This window comes from Capricornis sumatraensis, chromosome 10 (genome assembly GCF_032405125.1).
Source record: "Capricornis sumatraensis isolate serow.1 chromosome 10, serow.2, whole genome shotgun sequence".
In the NCBI taxonomy this organism is placed as follows: domain Eukaryota; kingdom Metazoa; phylum Chordata; class Mammalia; order Artiodactyla; family Bovidae; genus Capricornis; species Capricornis sumatraensis.
The window spans coordinates 40592554-40607338 of NC_091078.1; the positions used below are offsets into that span (position 1 = coordinate 40592554).

The window sequence follows — 14785 nt, forward strand, 5'->3', positions numbered from 1 at the left end:
TTACAATCTGCCCCTCTTTTTCTTGCTTAATTGCCTTAGCTAGAACCTCCAGTACAATGTTGGACATCCTTGCTTTGTTCCCTATCTTAGAGGGAAAACTTTCAGTTCTTTCACCATTACAATGTTGTGTGCTTTACAGATGCCCTTTACCAGGAGCTTCCCTGGTGGCTCAGATGGTAGAGTCCGCTTGCAAGGTAGGAGACCTGGGTTTGATCCCTGGGTTGGGAAGATCCCCTGGAGAAGTTGCCTGGAGAATCCCATGGACAGAGGAGCTTGGCAGGCTATATACGTCCATGGGGTTGCCAAGCATTGGACGTGACTGAGCATGTATGCATGCATTTACCAAGATGAGAAATTTCCCTTCTACTGTGAGTTAGTAGAGTATTTATGTCATGAAAGGGTATCAGATTTTGTTAAATGGTTTTCCTGTTTCTACTGACATGCATCATGTTTCTTCCTCTTCATGCTCTTAATACAACTTATGTACTGATTTTCATGTTGAACCAACCTTGCATTCCTGAGATGGAATTCCACAGTGTTGGTCATGGTACACAATCACAGTGCTGGCTCTAGTTTGGTTTACTTGTTCAAGTCCTCTATTTCCTTACTGATCTGTCTTGTCTGCCCATCTATCATAGGAAGCTGGGTATTAAATTATCCAACTATTATTGCTGAACTATTTCTCCCTTCAATTATCTCAGATTTTGCTTCATGTATTTTGGGACTCTGTTGTTTTATATATATATATATATATTTGTGATCGCTATATATTCCCAATGGATTGAGCCTTTTACCATTCCATGCTGTTCTTTGTCTCTAGCCAAAAAAAGTGCTGAAGTCTATTTGTTTAGCTCTCTTGGTTACTGTTTCCATGGAATGTCTTTTCCCATTCTTTTAATCTATTTGTGTGTCTCAATCTAAAGTGAGTCTTTTGTAGTTAGCAGAGAGTTTGGATTAAGTTTTTTAATCCATTTCACCAATCTCTCATTTAAATAACACCTTTCTTTGAGGCACCTTCAAAAAGCCCTAGGGTTCTGCAATCTTTATTATGGAAAAAACACTGATTTAATACATGCAGTAATTACTTATGAGAGAAATAACCCAATTTTATTTTAGAATTTTTCAGGAACTTGCCATGTTACCTAGAACCAGCTTCTTTTCATAATAAAGATGAAAAACATTATCACAGGTGATGGTATCAGGGCAACCATTTTAAAACTGAGAGACATTCAGGATATATTTAGAGATCCTCTACCATCCAGGCCTAACACCTACTGTGTTAGTATAACATGTAATGTAGAAATGCATCAATAGCCATGTCATCAATCCACCTGTAGCAGATAGTGCTGACTATGAACCCAAAGGCCATTGCCCCTTCCCCTATGATGGTAACACCCTAATTCAGTTTCTTGTGTTCACTCTTCTCTCAGATAATGGACACTTTGATACATTAAAGTGATCTCATCTTCCTTTCCACTAGCTGGTTTAAAGGGATATGCATGCTCAGTCACGTCCAACGCTTTGCAACCCCATGGACGTATATAGTCTGCCAAGCTCCTCTGTCCGTGGGATTCTCCAGTTTGGGTCAATGAGAGGTGAAAGGATGTCTTTCCTGTCTCTCACTACCTCTGGACCCACTTTAAGAAATCATAAATCTCTATATTAAGCAAGTCTGTATCAAGTTTCCTGTTAAGGCTAAAAATTCTTAACAGTTTGATGAAGTATTTCTCAACTGATCAAAAAATAAGCTAAACTATTACATTTTAATACTTTATTCAAAGAGTTCAATTTTAAACATCTATAAGATATTCATCAACTTCAAGTGGCAAAAGAAACAAAAATATGTAATAAAACTATTTCAGTATCTTTGAACAGGGAAACGAAAAATACATACTACCACCAGAATAAACAACAAACAAACCTAGTCTATTAGGCATGTATATATTTTATTTTCCTTTAGGTGATAATTTTTGGAAAATTACACTTAAGAATAAGCCCTTGCAAACAGAGCTGCTAATCTTTCCAAAAATAAAATCCAATATCCAGACTCTCAAAACTCACAAAACCAAAAGGAAATGTCTAGTTGTCAGCCAACAGTGCCATGCTCAAGTCAGTTTCACACCACAGGGAATAATCTATAACTAATTTTAGTAGGCAAATTCCAATTCTAAATATTACTAGTGAGGCTACTTCTATTACTAGTGATACTACTTGTTATTCCCAACTGTTTGACAATTGTCTTATTGCTGAATTGTATGTGATAAATCTTCTTTGGCAACTTTTTATGTATCAATTAACACAACTGGACAACTATAAAGATTTGGGTTAACTTAATATTTCAAAGATTTCAAAACTTCATTATGATTATTTAGATGTAATTTCTTATAGATGTCAGAATAGGAAAGCCTCCAAACATGCCTAATGAAATATAATAACAAGAAAAATTACTAAATAATCACTAGCTTTTCAGTTGTGTGTGCAATTATATAATTCAACTCAAACATTAGTGACAATATTACAATGTTAGTGCCAATTCTCTATCAGACTTTCTGTGATAAACGACAAAAATTCAATGTAGAAACTAACATCTGGGTACCTGTCAATTTTTCTGGAAGGCTGTTTCATATGGATTCAAAATGACCTAAAATTAGCCAGAATATAGTATGAATTCTCACTACAATACCTCATAGAATTAAAGTACATTAATAATAATTTTAATTCTAATTCTATGGAATAAACCTATTTTGGAGGCTTGGCACAATATTACCAAGAAATTTAAACAGGAAACTCAAGTCCAGATGTGTAACTAAGAAATCTTTCTATATATTAAAAAAATCACCAACTTAAACTATAAATGTCTTCCACTAAATATTACCACTCCAAAATTCACACAAAGTAAATTAAAACAGGTATGGCAGAAAGTGCACTCTGAAGCATGTTCACATTTAACAAAGATAAATGACAAAGTTTAGCCAATAAAAATTCAAATAGGCATATATGCAAACACATCTGTAAGCAAATTTTCATGAGTAAGATATAAGAAATGATTCATTTTGGTAATTTTATGTACAGCCTGTATACAATTTAAAACAAGTACAACTGAAAACATTTCTAAAGCCACAATAAAGTCAAATGATATACTAAATAACAGTCTTACAAATTGGTCTCTCTTAGGAGTTCTTAAGAGAAAAACAACTGAGTAATGTTATCCTAAGAAATGCCTTCCTCTTGATCAATCATTTCTGTCTTAACTGAAAAGACATCTGCCAGCATATGTTTTGGAATTTCTGACCCTCTGACTTTCAAGGCATAACAAGCATTCTCCACTTTGGCCAGACTTTGTTTCAAAGTATACAGCTTCTTTGAAACCTCATAAGGTCCAGTATTGCCAATGAATGAAAACCCATCATACACCTGACGTAAAAACTGGCTCACTTCAAAGGGAGTGTCAATGTCCCCATTCCCGACACTGTTAATACACATTCGCATCAACTCTCCAGTTAAATCAGCCACTCCCAGAAGGTAATCAACAGGCGTGATTTTCAGTCTCCAAGTACCGCACTGCTTATCCTGTGCATCAGAGGAAGGCTGGTAAAAAAAAAAAATAAACACACACACACACAAAGAAAATACACTGTGAAAAAGAGTGACTATGTATACATATAAGGTACAAAATCAACAGCAAGTCAATTATACTAATCTTCTCTAAATAAAATGATCCATTTTGTTAAATGACCTTTCAAGATGTTATAAGAAGAACTCATGCCCTCAGCAAGGAGTTGAATTTACGACTTCAAGATAATTCTGAAATCTAATATTGTATCATTATAAAATCAACCATTGCCAACTTCACTTGACATATAAAATATTCCTAAGGCCCAATGACTTCATCCCATGACAATGACTTACATATTTAAATGGCAAATCATAAAGCCCTCCAGGTTTATGATCCAGTCATGATTTTCTCAGTCACTTAGTCCCTTTCTGGCCTCTCTGTCCCCACTCAGCACTGACCATCATGATTTAACACTCTCTTGCTATATCCTCCTCAGTTTCCTCAGACTCCTATTTTTCTACTGCACCTGCCCAGCAAAAACACACCCTGAATCAGTATTAAAAACTATTCTTGTTAGTGCTTTATTCAAGTACTGAGTACCACTAGGCTAAAAAATAATAATAATGATCACAACTGTATAGCGTTTGTACCACTACAAATTACTCACCAATCCTTTCACTTATTTCTTAGATGGCTCTCACCCGTCTCTTTGAACACTATTTCAAACCTTCACTACTTTTCTCCTCAGCCCCTTACTCAATCCCAAACCTCTTCACTCTCAGTAAACAATCTTGCCTCCTTTCACTGGCTTGGTTATTTGCCAGATCCCCTGGCATAAGCTCTCTTAATTACCTTATCCCTAAAAACAAAACAAAACAAAACAAAAAAACTTATTTATGTCCACATCCATCTTTACCTTCTATCCTTCAGTCTCAGATGATGAGTTGTCCCTCCTCTTGTTTGAGGTTAACTCTTCCAAATGACCTTGACCCATCTCCTCCCACCTCTTCCAGGACCTTGCTTCATAAGGTGTATGCCCTTGGGCAAGTTATTTCATCTCTCTAAACCTCAGTTTCCTCATCTGTAAAATGGGATAACAGTACCTACCTCAGAGGTTTATTTTTAAGGATGAGATAACATTTACCAAGTTCTTGGCATAGTGCCCAACACAAAGTAAATACTCAATAAATGTTAGCTGCTATCACCATTACCGTCACCACACCAATCTCCTCTCTCCACATCAACTTCTCTCTAACGGATTCTTTCTGAAAGAGGAGATGTCTGAACTGTTATTAAAAGTCTGATGAGACTTAGGTGGGCTGCAATTATATTGAAGGACATTTCAGGCAGAAGGAACTGCAACAGAATGCAGATGAGAATTGTGCTGTGTCCTTGAGGAACTAGTGTGGTATTTCTTTAGAGTAAAATTTCAAGTAAGAAGTAGTATAGGATGAGTCTAGAAAGACAGAACAAGGGATAGAGCAAGGGGAGAAAGCCACAGTAAGAAACTGGAACTTTACCTACAGGTAATAGAGACATTAAGAATTAAGTGAGCAAATGACAGAGTCAAATTTAGGTCTTATAGATGATTCTGGTGGCTTTGTATCCAGGACATGACTCCTAACACTGTTGGGACTTTTCAGAGACCATATGTTCCAATCTTCTCAATATGGAGTATAAGAAATGAGGTCCCAGAAACACTGCAGGTAGTATCACTAGTTAATGGTTAGAACTTGGTAAGTATCCAAAGTCAGCTCCCCAATTAGCCTGACCTGCTATATTTCATTTCTATTAACTGTCAAGAGACTGACATCTTTTTGGAAAGAACAGATTATGGTGGGAGTGGTGGGGGGGTGGGGAAGTGGCTGGTGTATTTATAAGTCATTTATACAAATAATTTTTGCTTAAGAAAACATTACTGTTCTTTGTTTCCATCATTAGAAGGAGTTCCCTGAATATAACTAAAAAGTTGATTTTGAAGAAAAAAGCATGTTAAAAAAATCAACAAACTGTCAAGGAAATAAATTCTGCTTTACTGATAATATATATTAGAAACCAGGGAAAATAAAATTACTTAAAATGCAATTTTTCACAATGGACTTGAAGTATTTAGGGGAAAAATATCAGGATACCTATAACTTAAAACTAATTGAGCAAAAAACATTTAGATGAAGCAAATAAGACAAAATATTAACAATTATTGACTCCAGGTCATGTATTACTATTCTCTCCACTTTTCTTGTGCATTTGAATTTTTCGGAAGAAGTTTTAAAGAATTAAATGGTTTGACACTACTCTCAATATGCAAGTCAGAGCAAAATACCTTCCCCTATTGGATTTCCAGAATTTTTAGCACCAAGATGAATCTCTAGCACTGAAAGGAAATATTATTTATGAATGTGGTCTTAACATTTTGAGAAGACACATGTGTATGATTATGACATCCTAATCTTAGAATAATTTACTACATAAATCCTCAGAATAGAGCATTTACTCCCATTTCTCTTTACTTTCTTGCCCTTGATGCTTCCATTCTGAATTACAGAGAATCGAAAGGAAAGTATCATAATTTGCCTAATGTATTTAAGAAGCAGGGTCACATAGGCGCCCCTTACTTCCTTCTGTAATTCAATCTTTACTAAATGAACTAAAAATATGAAAGAATTTTACTTCTCAAGATGAATTTCCTCAATAAAATTCACATAATTTTTAAAACTGAGAAAATATATGGTTTCCTTGAAGTAAGCTACACCTGTCGTACCAACTTATCTCACTTTTCAGTATTAATATTTTATTAACATTCAAGAAAATATGATTTCCATACCTTCTTCCACTTTCTGCCTACCTGATTTTTTAAAATAATAATGAAAGAGAAACTGATGAAAAATAAAAGAAAAAAAACTGTTTAACTGTACCTTTAAGTGTATTAATATCTTAGGAGACTATCTAATACTCAAAATTTTATCTCATGGCCTGAATATTATATCTTGAAACTCAGGGGAAAAAAACAGTACTTGTTTAAAAGTTGAGTTACACTATTTCAGATACAAGCATTATGAACTCAGTGATTAAATCAACATCTCTCACTGTATCATATTACATTGGCCCTTATTACATTGGCTAACTACCGAGCACCTATGTGGCATGTGCTGTATGCTACCTAGTTTAAAGTCTCTAACTCAAATCCTTTAAAACACCCCTTTGAGGTAGATGCCTGGCACAGGGCCCCGTGGCCCACTGTGAGAAACACTGGGAGAGTGGCGAGGGCGCTCCTGGCTTTGGGTTCAGGACACCTGGCTCCCAAGTCGGCTGCACACGTGCGTGACTAGGGCTTGAAAAGTCACTTAGACTCTGTAAAAGCCGTATGTGAAATGAGGGTAGTAATTCTTACCTCGTAAGTTTAATAGAAGGATTGAATGAGATAGTATTTATACAGGGCACTAGCAGATACACAGGAAACTAAGAGTGGGCTTACACAATGACCGCTCCATAACGCTTACATAAATGGGTGCTGTTCCCCCCACCTACCCACAGGTGTTGAGCCACTAACTAATGTATTTAGAAAGACCATTTCCCTAGTTGGGAATCTATGGAACCACACTTTAGAAAGAACATTTTCATCTCAATATTCTTTGCATTATAAGCCAATGAATCCCCTACAATCATCACACTGCTGTGTAAACTATGTAATAAATGTGAAATATGATTTTAAATTCTTACAGTCTTATTTTCTTTCCCATTGTCTTCTGTTGAAAAAATCAACTGTTTATTAATTTCATCCATACTGATAAGTGATCGTGTTTTGATGAAGTGTTGAAAAGAGACAGCCTCCACATATTCCTGCAGTCCTGAAAAACCAACAGGAAAATTACTCAGGAACAACCACTAAATTAGTAAGAATCTCACAGTAACGAACTTCAAACTAATCATCATCTAGCTCAACAGAAGCTCGACGGTTATCTATTCCATCAGCCCTAGATTCGACTCTGAGAACACACCACCTGGGGATAGCTGGTGGGGACTGGCACTGCACTCAGCAAACATTCCTGTGACTGGACTTAAGATGGCTCACACAGAAATGTGTTCAGAGTCTTCCTTGTATTTCATGAGTCCATTAGTCTTAAAAATCTACCCTCTCCTATAGAGAAAGGGCAAAGATTTTCAGAAAAATACTTTTTTTAAAGAATTTAAGAAAGGGCTATTACCAAAATTCTGGTAGGTTTTAACAGAACTTATACAGGTTAGTTTTTGTTCCCTTAAGCGGCAAAAATAGACAATCACATGAGATAAAATTAAAAGATAATCTGGCTCTTCCTTAAAATGTTCCTAGGTCAAAAACCCAAAACACTGTAAATAATGAAGGTTAAAGTGTCAAAATTCAAAATAACATTTTCCTCATACTTCAAATTAAATCCTTTCTGCTTCAGTAGTTGAATTTTTTTTTTTAAAGCTAATGAGTAATAATACCAGTTGCACCAGATGTAAATCCTACAGAGTCCACTCTGAATTAGAGGTCAGTAAAGGTCAAAAATACTGCTATACTTTTTCAAGTGTTTTAAAACAACCAAATTCTATACCCATACTTTCCAGCATTATTTTATTATGTCTTCATCTATAAGGTAATACTCACAGGGAAAAAAGTGTTTCTTAAAATTATTATCATTACTGTCAGTTTAAGAAACTTGGTCTTCTTTTCGAAGGCTTTATTGTAAAAAATAGGAAGAGGAAAATAAGTTCAGAAATAAAAGTCGGACACAACTTAGCGACTGAACAACAATGCGCTTTCTGTTTCCTGTTTGGACACTGATGACTACAATAGGAACTTAAGAAAAATAAATACTGGTACTCTATCTCCTTCACCCCTAGTGCTCCTGTAGACAGGTGTTCCGTCGTGACAAGCCAGCCAAGGTGCCTGTCCTCAGGATGAAGATGCAGTCCTAGCAGGAACCTTAACACAGATGCTTCCTTCCTTATTTGAGGTTTTCCACTTGATGTTCTTTACTGGATGCCGTCAACATTTACACTCACTCAGATCTCTCCCATCCACAGGCCGTATCTTTCCTCCCAACTACTGCCCGGTATCTCTACTCCCCTCCACAGTTAAATTTCTTAAAGTAGCTTCTTAATAACCACATCTCACACTTCTCAGCCTACTTCATTCCAGCTTGAGCACATCTCTAGGCCAAAACAGCTCTAACTTAAAATTATGCCAGTTAATAAATCTAATGGACATTTTTTCAGTCTTAATTATGTAGCAGCACTCAGCATTTTGACCACTTTTCCCCTCGCTTAAACAAGCTTCCCGTTGGCCCCTTTTACTGCATCTTTTCCTAGTTCCCCTTTCTTCTACCTCTCTGGCCATGTCTTCTTAGTCTCTGCCAGTCCTACGCTCTCAAATTACCTATGCTAAATCACTTCAGTCGTGTCTATCTCTATGTGACCCCACAGACAGCAGCCCACCAGGCTCTGCCGTCCCTGGGATTCTCCAGGCAAGAACACTAGAGAGGGTTGCCATTTCCTTCTCCAACAAATTAGCTATACTTGGCTTCAATTAATGCTGCCATCTCCCAACGTTACATCTCTGGTTTAGAACCACATATATCCAAACGCATATTTGACAATCCCATCAGAGGGACTTCAAAAATCAACATAATCAACAATGAATTCACAATATTCCTTCTAAACCTAGCCATCTTTGTTTTGCCAATTCTAAGAGGATCCTGGCCTTACCGTCATCTATTTTTCCCCCCCTTTCTCATCCATTCTCACACCACAGACTTTTTAATAGTCTTGTAAATAGTCTTTTTTTGCCTATTTAATAACTATAATTAATAACAGTTTAATAATAATGACCACATCACCACCCTGCTTAAAGCCTAAATAGCTTTCCATGGCTCTTAGAATACAGAGGAAAATCATTAACATGGTTGATAAGCACCTGCTTAATTTCAACCCCCATTTACATCAACTCATGCTATGGGCAGGTAGTTATACATTTATATAGTATATAACTATACTCATGTAGTTATACATTTCAAAGATGGATACGTAAATCCATACAAATCCTTTAACAAAAGTACATTGTTTGAGTAACACTCTCTGAATTTTCCTACTTCTTCAGTATTTCTAGGCATAATCTTGCCCCCAAATTCCTAAAGTTGGCTTACATTTCAGGGCCATGTTGAACAAAAATAGTATTTTAAATGCTGCAAATACAAAGTTCTCGTCATGTAAGATTCTATCAATTGAAGGTGGTGCAAGCAAGCTTCCCTGGGGCTTTATGCTTAAGGCTCAGTGATTTCATCAAGCAAGTGTTATCTCAGTTTAATGGGTATAAGCCAGTGTAAGCCTATAGGTGAAGGATGACTTTATCTACACGCCTATAATCTCAAGCTGATTTGACAGACAGGGTACAAATTCCAGTGTGTAGTTCAAGGTAGAGGAAATCAGTCAGAAGAGAGGTTATCACTTACACTGAACCAGTCTCGTCTCTGCTCTCTCACGGTAATACTATGTGATGGTTCATCTGGTGCTCAGGCCAAACACCTGTTAAATGTGGGTGTGAAAGTACTCTCAAGATGTGATTAACATTTAAATCAAGACTCTAGGTAAAGCAGACAACCCTCCAAAATGGTGAGGGGTGGGGGTGGAGGGAACACCCATCCAACCAGCTGAAGACCTTAAGAACGAAGCATGAGGATTGCCAACTAAGTAATTCTGCCCAAAACTATGGTAGAGAAACGCTGCCTAAGTTTCCAGCTCGCAGATTTCAGATTCAAGACTGCAGCATCAATTCTTTAAATAAATTCCAGCCTGCTGGCCTGCTCTACAAATTTCATAGCTGCTAGCCCCCAAATCATGAGAGTCAAGCCCTTAAAATAAATTACTACCTACCTGCCCCATCCCTCTACCTCCTGAGTCCTATTGATTCTGCTTCCCTGGAGACTTTCGGGAATGGTGTGTCCGGTGAGACAGAATGCTCACATAACCGAGTGTGCACATAACTTAGGCACATATTTCTGTCGTCTCTCCTGGACTCTGTGCTCGACTGTTTTTCAGCTCCTCGCCCACACTGTGCCCTCTCTGACTTCAGGGGATTTTGTATGCTGCTCCCTCAGCCTTCATTCCATGCTCTCCTCTTTTTCAACCCCATGTACTAATCCTTCCACGTTCCACCAAATAGCACCTCTGAAGAAACTGCCTGACGCCACCATATTCTAAGCCACGGCCTTGTTATGTGCTGTCCTGGTGCCATGAGCCCTTCCTCTGTGGCACTAGTCAGGGCTGTGATATTTAAATAATGTGACAATCTGTAACAAATGTCCACTTCCATCCCTTGCTAGAAGGGCAATACCATGACGACCTTGTTCACTACTTCCCCTCTGTGCCTGATATAACAGGTACAAAAATAGAGTTAAATGAGGTCGATCCATTTTTGAAAACCTATTCTGTAATTTAAAATTTAAAATGTTTTACAGGGACAGTTAATAAATAGGAAAATGTGCATGTCAGAAAAGAGCACAAAATACAATAAATAAATAAAAATTAAAACACAATATATACACTATGATTATAAAGACAGACGGAAACAGGAGAAACTTGTGACTTAACATCACAAGAACTCTTACCACCTTGGCTCTCTAGGTAAGGTGGTTTAAATCATCCTAGAGGAAATACTGTTACACTGAGATAGTCTGTTACAGAGATCACTGGGGGAAAATTATGTCCAGGAATTTGATTCTGTTCAAGGAAAGACTGAAATTCCAGGACCTATCTACCACAATGCTTAAGAAGGGCATCCCAGAGTAAATGTTTCAGGAGTGTTTGGATGTGCAAGGGGAGAAGTGGAGCTCAACTGAGGGCAAGAACCACAGAGGTGAAATGGCCTGCATAACTGAAGAGAAATAATTTCAAGTTTCAAAGTTCAGCAGTGGGAGAGGAATAAGAATTTTTAAAAAGAAAAGAAAACAAGTGTGAAAAAGCAAATTAATATTTTTAATACCATTCCTAATACTGAATGAACTTTAAAAAAGATACTAACTACAGGAGAACATATTGGTAGAACATCACTTCTTTATGAATAGAAACAGGTATCTGGCTGAATTCATTAGTTGTAGAATTATTTTATCCACGAGCCAACTCAAATCATGGAAAATTATTTTAATGAATGTATTTTAAAAAATGATTTGTAGTTAATAAAATCAACTAAGTACAACCAACTTCCAGGACTATGTCTCAACTATAAAACAAAAGTACTAGATACCATGATCTTTGTGGTACTTCTCAAATTAAGACTGGTATGAACTATTCTTCCTGTTGAAATATCAATAAGAATTCATCTTAGTGAAACCAAATTATGTGGCAACTGAACAGGAATGCCATTTGCTTCTGGAACAAAGCACTTCCCTGAATGATGTTGCTAAAATTTTGCAATTTTATGAATAAATGCACATAAAAAATATAATTCACCAAACAGGGTAAAGAACATAAAATTAAACGTTTCAACCATTTTTAAGTGTACAGGTGTGCTGCATTAAGTGCACTGACTTTGCTCTGCAACCAATTCCCACCACTGGGCATTCCCTGGAGGTCCAGTGGTTAGGATTCCATGTTTTCAATACTGAGGGCTCAGGTTCGACCTCTGGTCAGTGAATTAAGAGCCCACAAAGTCACATGGTTTGGACTCTCAAAATACACACACACAAACAAAAACAAAAAACTGAATCTCTATGCCCATTAAATGACTTCTCATTCCCTCTCCTTCAGCCTCTAACAACCAGTATTCTACTTTGTCTCTATGAATTCAGCTCCTCTGGGTACCTCATATAAATGGAATCATATGGTATCTGTCGGACTTCCCTGGTGGCTCAGTAGTAAAGAATCTGCCTGCCAAGGTAGGAGACGTAGATTTGATCCCTGGGTCAGGAAGATCCCCTAGAGAAGGAAATGGCTACCTACATTAGTATTCTTGCCTGGGAAATCCTATGAACAGAGGAGCCTGGCAGACTACAGTTTATGGGGTCGCAACAGAGTTGGATGCGCCTGAGCAACTAGCCAACAAATGGTACTTGTCCCTCTGAGACTGGCTCATCTCACGGAGCATCTACCCGTATTGTAGCATGTGTCAGAATGCCCTTCCTTTCCAATTTATAAGGCCAAACAATACTCCACTGCACGAATACACCGAATTTTATCTATTCACCCATCGATGGACACCTGGGTTGCTTCCGCCTTTCAGGTATGGTGACTAACACTAATATGATGATGAGTGTACAAATATCTGCTCGATTCCCGCTTCCAATTCTTTTGGGTATATACTCAGAAGTCTCCAACAATTTTTTAAAATATATAAAAAAAATATTGGTAGTGTCTAAGTCGAGTGTCAATGTAAGATAATGCATCTGGTAGTTGACACATCCAGCTTTTCAAAGCTCACTGTAACTTTACATGGCTGTATTACTATCCTTACTTTATGGATGAACAAACTGTGGCTAGAAATTCACTCAGACCACTGAAGGAGTAAATTCAAGCCCTTCTCACTTTACCTTATTCAACTCCATGTAAAACATACTCATTTTTTCTCATTTTCCCCACTAAACCCCTAGGTCAGTTTTTCTCCAAGCTTCATTTACCTGTTCTCTCGTCTCTGATACTATATTCTTTCACAATTCTGTGCTAGTCTGTGCCTATGTTGCTCTCTCTCAAATCTTTTTCTACCTGTAAAAAGAGTTTAAATGTTCTGATACATTCTAATCAAGGTAGCACTCATTTCTTCAAACCTACTACATAAAGTTTATACTTCAATTAAATGCTTCAGTAGGCTTTGCATGATCACCTGTTTTACACCCTAGAACTATGAAGGCAAGAATCATCCCTTTGATACAACTCTGCTCCTTTCTCCATTCCCCAAGACAGTACTTCATATACAAAACTGACTCAAATGCTTAGTAAACTGCTTCTAATGCAATTTATAATAGGACTGTTCCTCCTCAATAACTTTATGAAACTCAAGTGTTTTGACAAAAATATTGGTATTTGGTATTCAAATGTTTAGAACTATCTAATTGTCCTTTATCTATAGTACTTTGGATTTAAGTCCACTAAGAAAGACACATTCTTACAAACTTATAGAGTTTAAACTGATGAAGTTCAGAATTACAGGGCTTATCTGATTTATTTTCATACAGGAAAAAAAGGATATGGAATAAGAGCCCTAAAAATTCATCTGTGGTATTAATCTCTATTAAGGTGGGTGGCTGTCAAATATTACATTTTCAAGTTTATCTAAAGTTTATTTAAGTTGTTCTTGTGGTGTGTTTGATTAAGTCACCTCAGAGATAAAGGGGACCAACTTCTACTCCATAGAAATTAGGTTTCAATATATACCATAGAGAAAGTTCAAGGACATCTGGCCCCAAACACTGAAAGCATTTTTGGTCACATCTAGGTAAAAGGATGTTTAAACAAGTTATGTTTCAACTTGATGAAAAGGACATCCGCTATTTCCAGTGAATAATCCCCAAGGTGAAAATTTTCAATCTACTGCCATGTTCTATCAAACAATGCCTTCCCCTTCTGCTTCTGCCTTGGATGAAATCCAATTAGAATTATTTACAAAATCAGCTGTAAGAGAGAAGTCTGTAGGTTGCTTTTATGTAATTTGTTATTTTCCATCTTTTTCTATGAGAACATGTACAAGGAGACCCAATGAAAGACTTCTGATTATTTTTATTTATTCTTTAATATTTAAGCAATATACATTCTGCCCAAATCTCCATCAAAAATCATACAGTGATTTCATCATAACTCATAACTACAAATCTCAACTTTCTTTCCAAGCTTCTAGTATTATAGAACACTGTCTGACATTTGACCCAGCAATTCCTCTTAGGTATATACCCAAGAGAACTGAAAGCACATGTTCACACAAAGACTTGTACGAACATTCATAACAGTATCATTAACAATAATCATAAGCAGAAACAACCCAAATGTCCAAAAACTAATGAATGGATAGACAAAATGTAGTATATATGCACAATGAAATACTATTCAGCCATTAAAAAACAAAGTGCTGATAGAAGCAATGACATAGATTAACCTTGAAACATTATGCTAAGTGAGGAATTCAGACACAGAAGGCCACACACTGTATGATTCTGTCTCTATGAGATGTCTAGAACAAGCAAATCCATGTAGACAGAAAGCAGATTAGTGCTTCTCTTGGGG

At 36.8% G+C, this 14785-nt stretch overlaps 1 protein-coding gene across 2 annotated transcripts in view; it reads right to left on the bottom strand.

Annotated features, from left to right (window-relative positions):
• Positions 1-1947: 1947 nt before the first annotated feature.
• Positions 1948-14785, bottom strand: part of TSNAX (translin associated factor X) — a 34093-nt gene continuing 21255 nt past the window's right edge. Inside the window, exons 5-6 of one of the 2 annotated variants that reach the window (XM_068982287.1) lie at positions 7277-7404; positions 1948-3588 (exon numbers count right to left, since the gene is read on the bottom strand). In XM_068982287.1, the coding sequence (XP_068838388.1) occupies positions 3211-3588; positions 7277-7404 (506 nt within the window). In that variant the 3' untranslated portion in view covers positions 1948-3210. Of the gene's footprint in view, positions 3589-4574; positions 4638-7276; positions 7405-14785 lie in introns of those variants that run through there. The other variant, XM_068982288.1, reaches the window with a different exon arrangement.